This window comes from Octodon degus, unplaced genomic scaffold, assembly GCF_000260255.1.
Source record: "Octodon degus isolate 3935 unplaced genomic scaffold, OctDeg1.0 scaffold00097, whole genome shotgun sequence".
Taxonomy (NCBI): Eukaryota; Metazoa; Chordata; class Mammalia; order Rodentia; family Octodontidae; genus Octodon; species Octodon degus.
Window position 1 is genome coordinate 8,321,750 of NW_004524673.1, and position 11,110 is coordinate 8,332,859.

Sequence of the window (11,110 nt, forward strand, 5' to 3'; positions counted from 1 at the left end):
TTAATGTGGTCCAAAAATACCCAATCAAATAAAATATATTTAATCAAAATAATTTCCTTTACTCAAACTTTTTTCTTTCTAAATTAAAGCTTTTATCAATCCCTTTAAACTTTCTCTTTCCCTTCCCCATTAACTCCCACCCCAAAAGTTTCAAAATGTACATTGGTGCTATAAATATAAATGCTACTTATGAAGCATTAAATTAAGCTTCTTTTTTATTCAAGTTTTTTTCTTTTGTCTTTTGTCTGTTAGGTTTCTCAGCCAAGACCAAGTATTTAAGTTTCTCTGCTGCACACCAACATTATTTCACAAACAAAAACCTATCATTTCTGCTCTGTAGTGAGGAATGAGAAAACAGCCCCCAGAGCCCTGTAAGCCAAGACTATACAGTGGTAGCTGTTCACTGCTGTTCAATGCAGCAATCACCAAAAAATACACCCAATCTTCCAGATAACCTCAGTGCACTTTAGGAAATCAAAAATTACCTGGAAGCAATTTAGTACATAGATTGGCTTTTAAAAAAACTTTTTTTTTTTTTTTTAAAAACAGCAGCATTAAACTTAGTGACATGACACTGACATGATTAATACCATCTTAACACACTCAGAATTCAGTCTTTCACATTATAATCAAGCATAGTGGTAAACAGTTATAAAAGTGACTGCTACGAACGACAGGTTAGGAAACAAACACCTGACTTTTTGTAGAAACCCACAGCTTCTGTTCAGACCGCAAGAACCACACACATTTTAAACACAATGTAACACTCTAACAGTTGGTACAGCAAAAGAAAGCTTCACTCAAGTAGTGTCTCTGAGCAGGACACAGTGGTAGACGACGAAGAGAAGTGGTTGTTGAATCTCATCACAAACACAAGCACACAGAGAAAGACATTCACACCAGTGTGTTTAATTTGTGTCTCTCTGAAGCAACAGGCTAGAAAAGTATGATGCGAGGAAAAAATTATGGTTTTTTTCTTCCCAAGAAAAAGCTTTTTGTCCATTTCATACATCACTTTTTTCAGCTTCATATGGTTGGACTTCTTCCTCTCTGTCCCACTTATTTTCATGTTTATTTGGACAATGAGCGCTGCATATATGTACTTATGTGATGCTGTTTATTACATATATACATACTACCTAGGGGATGTGACTTCTCCCATAAGATTAAGATGAAATATTCTGCCTTTGGTGTATGTGCAGAGCAGTTTACAGAAGTACAGACAATTACACAGCTGGGCACTCTCACAGCAGGCCACGGAAAGGGGAGACTGACTGGAGAGAAAAGTGTATTACAGGGTGAAAGTGAAAAGGCTGGGGAAGAAGCAAAGTTTTTTTTTTTCAAAACCATATGACTGTTACCAGTGTTGTTTAAAAAAGGTCAAATACACAGTTTCAAAGATTCAGTAAACATTGCACACAGCAAGTATTCAGTGTTTTTTAAAAAAAGCACGCATCAACATTTTTCGGTAAGTTTGCCTGGAAATTTAAGTTCCATGTATCATACATATAAGCCTGTTGTTGACCCAGGAGACCAGAGGCTCAAGAAGCATTGCATTCTTTCTTGTTTTGGACATTGGTACAAGAGAAATAAACACTCCCAACTGTATAGAAATCTAGGAAATGTATAGACAAAGAAACAAACAAAATACCTTTCCTCTCCTCCCTCACAACCCACGACTCCCCACACTTGAGTGTGTTAAGTAGGCAAGCTTTACTCCTTTCAGTCTGCAGAATCCAACGTGTCATTAGAAGGGGGGAGGGGAGGTGCGTATCTCAGTCTGTAAGTGCCTAAAACGGGAAAGAGAACGGCTAAGTCACCGCTTACAATGACACGCATCACAAAGTACTACAAGATATCAAATGGGCATGCTCTTCAGGAGGCACCCTCCTCAGCACTAATACCATTCTAAGTGGCAAATACATCATTTTAAAAGATGAAAAGTAATGTGAAGTCTGTGCAATAAGTTCAACCTAAAGTATCAAGCTTAATTTTTCTTTAAAACTGCCAAGTCAGTATAACTCCCAATTTAAGACTTTTTCTGAACAACATTTGGCAAAATGACAAAGGCCAAATACAAGTTAAAAAGAGCAGTTTCAGGGTTATACTGCATTTGGTATCTTATATTTATATATTTTCTTTTTTTTTTTTTCTGGTGTGATATTAAACTTGGTTCAAATTTCCTTACCCTAACCTGCTGTTTAACTATTTTATTCTTGTAAAATGTAAGAGCATATTGAAATTTTTTTCCCTTACACATTTGGGGGAAAGAAAAGGGTAACATGGGCATACATGTGAGGTCAGATGGTTATACACACACTAAAGTTTACTAAAAACTTCATGTCAGATGAATAGCACACTTCCTAGCTTTTCAATATTTAAATATTTCTCTTACTCTGTAAAACATAATTGTTGCTTTAAAAAAAGTGCTGTAAGAAAATTAAATATTATATAATTCAAATTCTGATTATATTCTTTGAAAAGTGCCTTTATAGTTTATTTCTTAGTTGGAGACTAAATTCCTCTGAACTTCCTTGTGCTCTGTATGATCTGGATTTATAAGTTTTTCTGTTTGCATTTATGATTTGTAACTGAAAACACAACATCTGTAAATGAACACAGAAACAGATCTTTCTGCTACAAAAGAATCACACGATTAAGAAAGAAAAAAAGGATAAACAGGTGAATTCAAAAACAAGTCCTCTGGGAGTTATTGTGATTACCTTGTTGATTGGCCTCCATGGATGACTGCTTACAGTCCTGTGCATAGTGTCCGCTTACACCACAATTGTAACATGAAACATTCCCATTCTTCTTGGGCCCCGAACCACTGGTGTTGGCAACTACATTAGGTGCTGGATATACAGGATAGAATCTCCCAAATCCTGCCATCTGTTGCATACCATAGTTGGCTTGGCTCCCCATGACTGGATCATGCACCAGTCCATTTGCATATGGAGTCTGAGGCAGAAAAAAAGGAAGTTGGTTTCCATTGCTCTGATGTGCTTGGTTGAGGTAGCTGCCATTGCAAATGGATGGCAGAGTGAAGAACGATGGGACTCGGTACATTGGTCCGGGCATTGGACTGGGATAATAATAACTATTTAGCTGAAGGTTTCCATTGGTCCCACAGCTGCACCTTCGCCCACAAGAACCACAAGGACCTGAGCCCATCTGCTGTGGTGGCACTATTGTCCCATTAGCGTTCGTATTCCCCACAGCACTGATATAAGATGTGCTGTCACTCTGTGCAGTACTGTGTGTTAAAGCAGGGCTTGGGCTTGGGGCAGGACCTGGGGTATGGGTAGGAACTACAGGAGGAACAGTGGATTGGGCCTGACTAATGCCTGCACTTGCTGGCTGGGCAGAAGTGGCTGCTGTGTTGAGCACATTGGAATTCTGGGTGGGTAACACACTGGCAGCAAGGGGAGAGCCTGGTAAGGTGTAGGAAGCTGGTGGCTGTGAGGCTGAGAGGCCAGCTGCTGGAAGAACAACCTTCACATTGGTAGGCTGAGGGACTGTCCCTGTGTTTCCCTCAATTTGAGGCACCATTTGATTTAGTCCTACCACTTGGGATGCAGATTTCGTGATGGGGTCCGTGGTAGCCACAGGAGATCCTGGAAAACTACCTGGGTTATGGACAGGAATAAAGGCAGTGTTTGGTGATCCGATGCTCAGACTTCCGGTTGGCTGTTGTGGGATATTAACTGTGCAACTCTCAGAAGATCCCTGTGGTGGCGGCAATTTTAGCCTCTGAAATGTCAGATGCAGGGCAGGAGTACTACTGTGCGGAAGGAAGGTTGATGGAATAGGTAAAGGGGAAGCCAGTAATTCAAGATGTTTTTCTGATTCTCCATTTGATGCTGCTGGCCCTAGGATTCCAACAGGGGTCGAATTTGTGGACTCTCTTATTGCAGAAATAGCAACAGGACTAGGAACAAGCATCCCTATTGTTTTTCCATCTGCAGATTTGGGTGGTGGAACGACTATTTCAGACTTCTGGGCACCATTGTGCACGACACAGTGTAAAGTTGGCATAAAAGGGATGTGTGAATACTTGGGTGAGTTCAAGGTATCTTCTAAAAGGTTTCCGTTCTCATTTCCTAGTGAAGTAATCTGAACAGGTGGCTTGACAGTTTGGTTGACAGGACCGTAACCTGTAAATCTGGCTGTTGATGGATTCCCAGAATCCTCAGAATTACTGTCCGTGTCTAGGGGTAAAAAAAAAAAAAAAAAAAGAGACAGGTATTAACTGAAAAATAACTTCCATCTTTCTTGCTACAAATAAAGCCTATCTAAAATTACCTCAGAAGTTTGGAATGTGTCCCTTTATCACATTATCTAATTTTCTAAGGTGTCCTTTAAAAAAAAAAAAAAAATTTGGGTGTTCTATGGATCATGACTGTATGCATCCTTTATCTTAAAAATATGGGGCTATAAGCAAAATAATAAAAGATTATTTGGAGACTAAAGCACAGAATAAAATGCAGACATTTATTTAATACCACCTTAAAACTAAAAAAAAGGACATATTTAAACCTTAATTTTAGATAATCCATTTGATTCTTATTCTGTACCTTCAAACCCTTCCATCTTTCTCAGACAAATTATATTTTTAAAAAGTGATCAAGACAATATGTAACAAATATCTAAAGATATGGAGAAGTGTTTTTAAAGATGGAATAAACTTGCTATTACAAATTTCAATGGGAAAAAGAGAATTTATTCATTTACTTATTTATTTTGCTGTATTTAGGACAAGTTCTACAGTGTCTCACTACATAGATTGGACTCATAGTGATTCTCCTGTTTTCAGCCTCCCAAGTGCTGGGATTATAGGCATGCACCACCATGCCCAGTCTCCATCACTGTCTCAGCAAGCCCTGCAGGCGGAGTGGGCACACACGCCCAGGATCAACCCTGGCTGCTGCGCTCTGCCTAAGCAGGTGCTTTAGTCCACTAAGCTATCAGGCCAGGCCTTGAAGAAGAAAATTTAAAGAAAATTTTAGTCATAAAATAAATATTCTAAATAAATATTCTAAAACATAGGAAGCACGACAAATATGAAAGTACTGCCATTTCTCGAAAATCAAAGCAGCAAAATGACTGCATTTTTTTTTTAAAATACTATAGCACTCTTATTGCTTACATGTGAAAGTAACTTCAGTCTAGACTTCTGAATTTCTGGACTTTTTTTTTTTTTTTTTAAAGGGACAAATGAGAAAAGCTAAGTCACATCTCTGATAATGTATTGATAATGTTAAGCCCAGATAATGCATTGATGTGTACACAGACCATTCAATTAAATGTAGTGCCTATTTAAAAATTACTGAACCAGAATATTAAAAACAAATTAAGACTTGTCTTCCTTCCTAAAGTGAAATGAAACATACTTACAGATTGAAGATGTCAACGTTATTATTAACTGAACTATTTAATTTATATTAGAAGAGATTCAGCTAATAAGTGAATGGTTCTAGCATAAACTTTCTCTAACAGATTAATGATTGGAGCATTCTTACTAAACTTTATGAAACAAAGAGTATCCCCAAATCACTAACCTATTTGTGGTTTTATATCTAACACCCCACCAGTACAAAGTTAGAGAACAAAAATAAAACCCCTAAAAGACCTGGAACATTTTTTGGGTGGTCAAATTTCTCTATGAAGTAATGTTTCAATCTTAAGTCCTACCAAATGGCTCTATGATTTTAAATGGTCCCCAACGATTTTCTAAGCATTACAAGGATTCATTTAGGTAAATTAGAGAAAGATCTTTTTTAAAAAAAAAAAAAAAAAAACTGACTTGGGGAAAGTCTCAAACAAAGCACCATTACAACTAACTAGAGCATCAACAAAGCCACATATTTTCAAAGCAATCTTTGTATGTGCTCAAAATTTAAAAAGTGACCAAAATTCCAATTATAATGTGTATTTTTCCTAGTTTGAGAGAGCCCTAAGTGATTCTTTCATTTAAGGAAGGTTCATTCTTGTCAATAACTAAGTCTGCATCAGTGACAGCAAACCTCTTAAGAGCTTTCAAAGACACAAACAGTCCACTGTGGCACATGTGCCACAGGTTTGCCACTGCTAGCCTTTAGGAAAAATTGGGACCTGGAAGATAGCTTGGTAGTCTGCCAGCTATCTTGGTAAACACAAGGACCCAGGGATTTGGTCCCCGGTACCACATGTCATGCTGGCCCCACATCAAGTGGCCACCAAAACTGGGTGTGGTGGCACATGCCTATAATCCCAGCATTGGGGAAGCTGAGACAAGAGGATCACTACAAGTCTGAGTTGTGTGGCGAGACCCTGTACAAAATAAATAAAAATTTAAAAAAAAAAAAAAGGAAAAGAAAAAGGCAAAGGTCATCCACAGAGGACCACTAATTTATACTATCCAATGACAGCAAAGTAATGTCTAAGTATCTGAAAAGCCAGGTCAAATGTGAAGAGTAAGCTAAGGTTACAAGATTGTTTGTACACCCTGTAGAAACAATTATGAACACATTGTGAAACACACTGAAGCATCTATTATGGGGAAGGTATAAAAAATTTCTCTTATTTTACCCTCAAAAGTTATTTTCATTTTTGTCTTTTATGAGAAATCTACAGAGCAGAAGTGCAGAGTGGCTTCAGGTGGGTAGAACTGGTAATGACTGCAGACTGGATTGGTGTGACTACAAATAACCACAAAGCAAAGAGCAACTTCAACTATTCACAAAGCATAACAACTGTTGTACATATTGCTGCACAGGTATCTAAGACACAGCTCAAAGGCACACAGAAGTTGAAGTCCCAGGGAATTACAAACTTCCCAGCAAGAAACAGTGTGGTCTGAAGACTGCCAAAGAGAAAAATCACTGCCTATTAGTCCCCAGTAGGAGTACACTTTATGACCAAGATGTCAGCAATGAGATATTGTCAGCATGTTTAAAGAACGTATGCTATTCAATTCGTGTCTTTGTAAGATCTTATTTCCAGAGCAGAATGGTAGAGTAAGGCCCTCCAATGACCCAAGGTCCATAACAGCAACAAAGACCACAGCAACATCTGTCAGAAATCAATGTTCTCAGAACCGTGAAATTAACTAAAGATCTGCAGCCATAAAGTGTTTAATCAAGAAAAACAACTAAATTTCATGAGGACGGAGAACCTTTCATCTAGCCCTATCATAATCCCAGCTCATTTTGAAGTAGCCCTGTAGATTAACAGTACCTCAATCACGCTAGCTGTGCAAATCGGCATTATAGCAACCACTAGACAAAGTACAGGTTTAGAATTACCCACCAGAGTCTCTTCACCAAAATATTTATTGTGTGATTTGTCTGGCAGCTCCTGCCCATTCAGTGTTAATGATTTTTTATCCATAGGACTTCTGTCATAATTACGGAACTTTGAGAAGCTTTCATGTATTAGTGGGATTCCAGAAAGCTGTACAGCCTAAGGTTGTGTGCATTCCCAAGAAAGATCTGAGGGTGTCCTAAATCCCCACTGCTGGTTGACTTTAAGTCTCTGTGCCAAGAGGAACTGAAGATGTAAATTCAGAAGACAAACAGTAAAATGAAAGAAGCAAATCCCTTCTAATCATTAATTCTATTAAATGTAAACAAACTATGTATTCAGGTCAAATAGCAGACACTGGCAAAATGAGTAACAAACCAAGATACAACAAAATGTTGTCTATAAGAGACACATTCAAAGACACAAACAGGTTTAAAGTAAAAAGGATAAATATAAAATGCCACAAAAGTAGTACCCCTCAAAAAAGAGCTATAGTGGTCCTATTACTATCAGACAAAAAAGGCTTAAGACAAAACTTGCTGCAAGAGACACAGTAGGGTATCTTGATGATGTAAGGGTCAATCAGGAAGCCATGAAAAGTATAAATATATCTGCATCTAGCAACATGTACAACTTAAATCTTTATACACTAACTATACTGTTATGATTCTGACTTATTGCACATGCAACAAAATCAATCATAAAATCAATATTGTTAGGAACTAGTAACACAATGGTCAATAAGATATCCTTTAGAACAAATTTGAATTCAATAATGGGGCTAGGAGCTGGGCATGGTGGTACATATCTGCAATCCCAGCACTAGTGAGGCTGAGGTAGTAGGACTGCCGTGAGTTCAAGACTAGCCTGGGCTACACATATTGAAGCTCTGTCTCAAAAAAAAAAAAAAAAAAAAAAGACAAGGGGGGGGCTAGGAACATAAAATTCTCTTGTAATCACTCCCCTCCACCCCCACCTCTTCCTATATCCCCTCCTAAAAGCAAACCTCTGTCTTTTTCTTCTTCACTTTCAAAACTTTCTCTTCCATCATGTCGTGGACTAGACGGAGAACTGTAACTCTCTGAAGATGTTTCTCCACATGTGTCATGTCCAGATCCAATGTCCATATTCACATCTAAAAATAACAACTCTATTTTAAAAAATCATGGTAAGTAGTTAATTTCCGAGTTGAATTGCCAGAAATTAGTTATAGCTACGAATATTTTTCTCAGGTTTTCTACAGACACTTAAAAGGCTAGTGTTTGATCTAGGTGAAAACTCATGAGCAGGTTTAATAAAAAATAATTAATATATTCTTTAAACAAAGGTATAAAAGGAATGAATCTTAGGACATCAGAATTAAGGTTCTCTGTCGAATCTATCCAGTCCCACTACTTTAAAACAATTTCTAAGCCTACATACTTTAACTTCTTAAGAGCTTGGTGACAGATTCTTTCAAGAACAGAATATTCTGCCAAAGTGCCTGTTCAGTCAAAATTACTAGACCAGATTATTCAAAAGAATAAAATGCTCCCATCAAATGGACTCTACAGCCCCTTACATTCTAGCCAAAGGCCAAGCCTATACCAAAGTAAGATAGATACAATACTTGCCACAATTAGCTGTATGTGTTTTATTGGAATGTCTGGCAATGGATACTTATATACTGCTCATATTCATCCAAGTTTATTGTATAAATCCTCACAGAAGCAACCCGGGGTTTCTTAAAAAAAAACTACAGGTGAGGGAATCATTTCTGTGGCAATCTAGCAAACCAGTGAAAGGTAATGACCATGAACACTTAGGCAAAAACACATTTTGTGTAATGAGCAACTTACTTGACTAACCCACATTTTTTAAGGGGATAAGTTCATAACAGTGTTATGAACTATTAAAGATGACTTCCCCTATGTCAGTCCAGCCACTCATATGTTGTATGAATACTAGAGGACATTAAGAAAGCATATGTTGCTAAATCTTTTTGAGTAATAAATTAAATGCTAAATTGCCAAAAGAAAACTACCAAAATTTTGACAGCTCCATTCATCAAATGGAAGTGTCAGAGAAGTCACATAAGCAGACAGTAATTCTGCAGAAAACGACTTGGAATACATTTATATACAGCTTTAGGCTCTAACTTATCAGTTACAACACAACTAAAGAAGGGCATGCAAGTCAAACCAAAGATGTTTGAAACCAATCTAATGTGACACAGTGGCTATTATGGCTTATACCTAGAGGTGTCCCTAAAGCCTCATAAATTCAAAGGTGCATAAGGGTGTGGTACTGGATTAGCCGCTGAATGGGTTAGCACAGTTCTGGATGTGGGTGGCATCATCCAAAAGGCTTATAACCTGGAGGGAATAAAAGGGAAAGCAGAAGGAGGGCTGCTGCCTCCTGCCTCCCCACCATGGACGGTTTCTCCTTTGCATGCAGCCCAGACCTGTGCTGGACTGGACTAACTAAGGACTAAAATCCCTACAAACTAAGCTAAGCCTTTTCTTCTTTAACTTTGCCAGATATTTTATCCCAAGCTACTGGAAAGTAAGACAATAGCTTAAGAACTTAGCATTAAATTGAACTTATGAAAATAAAAAGTATAAAAACCACAGGACATATGGAAATCCTTATACACATATTTCATAAAGTATATAACAAAATGAACAGTCCAAGTGACTTTTTCTCCAAATGGCTTAATCTATAAAATAATTTTCCTTATATTAGCAAGTGAATATTCTAATCACCGAAGTGCCATAAAGAAACAGCTAATGCTTGATCAATTTTGCATGGTAATCTGAACAACTACTCTGAAGAAAACAATATATAATACAACTACTGTTAAAATTCTAACACCTTGTTTTGAAATTCTGCAACATTTAAAAAATTTTATTCTCTTTAAAATAAATACAAAAATAAAGTGACAGTTTTCAAATAAATATCTGTCTACAAAAAAAATCTGTCTACAAATATACTAAAAGCAACTTTCTGTTTTTGATGATTCAGAAAGTGCTTTGGAATTGTGCAAAACCTTGGAATTTTTATGGTCACAATTAGCTCATGCTCTCGAGATTCAAAAGGTATGCGAAGTGATTATGAAAAGAATTATGCCAATGAATATTCCACAAATGTTCTTTTTAAAATAGAGATATGTCATTTCAGTTATCAAGTACCAAATGATAAAAGGTCTTACATTTGATTATGAAGGCAGATATGTTGAATGTGTGTGCGCGCACACACATACACGTAATCCCTTACAACATAAAGCATTATTCAAACAAAAATTCTCGTTGCTAGTAATTATAAACACAAAAGTTCATTACAAAGCTAAGAATCCTTTACATAAATCAGGTTGATAAAACCACACTTATGCTATGAATTATTAAAGCAATTGGAGATCTTTAGAATATTCTAAATCTTCTAAAAGAAACTGAGACCAACCAGTTCACTTTCTTAGACTTTTCAGCAACAGAAGGGTGGGATAGAGAAAAGTGTGGTGGTAAACTGAACAGAAAGAATTCTCAGTAATTGTGTAATACATACAGAATTTAAAAGACCAGGTTTAAAAGAAAATATAGTGCAAATACAAGTGATCAGTAACACTGATTACTTCTTGGATGTAGACAATTTGTTTTTTTTTTTTTTTTTTCCAAAGTTTTATTGACAAACAGATAGCAATGAGACAGTTTCAAATCATATCAGAAGGACAGTTTCAACAAATAATAAACTGCATATATTCTTCTTAGTGATTAATTGCTGTACAAGATGCGGACTTGTGATCCTATTTACAAACACCATTAGAACAAATCATTCTATTCATTAAGAGAAT

At 36.9% G+C, this 11,110-nt stretch overlaps 1 protein-coding gene across 8 annotated transcripts in view; it reads right to left on the reverse strand.

Annotated features, from left to right (window-relative positions):
• Positions 1-1,330: 1,330 nt before the first annotated feature.
• Positions 1,331-11,110, reverse strand: part of Zcchc2 (zinc finger CCHC-type containing 2) — a 63,031-nt gene continuing 53,251 nt past the window's right edge. For 3 of the 8 annotated variants that reach the window (XM_023723136.1, XM_023723138.1, XM_023723137.1), the window contains exons 12-14: positions 8,291-8,419; positions 2,724-4,211; positions 1,331-1,790 (exon numbers count right to left, since the gene is read on the reverse strand). In XM_023723136.1, the coding sequence (XP_023578904.1) occupies positions 1,723-1,790; positions 2,724-4,211; positions 8,291-8,419 (1,685 nt within the window). In that variant the 3' untranslated portion in view covers positions 1,331-1,722. Of the gene's footprint in view, positions 4,212-8,290; positions 8,435-11,110 lie in introns of all 8 variants that reach the window. The other 5 variants (XM_023723135.1, XM_023723134.1, XM_023723133.1 and 2 more) reach the window with 3 other exon arrangements.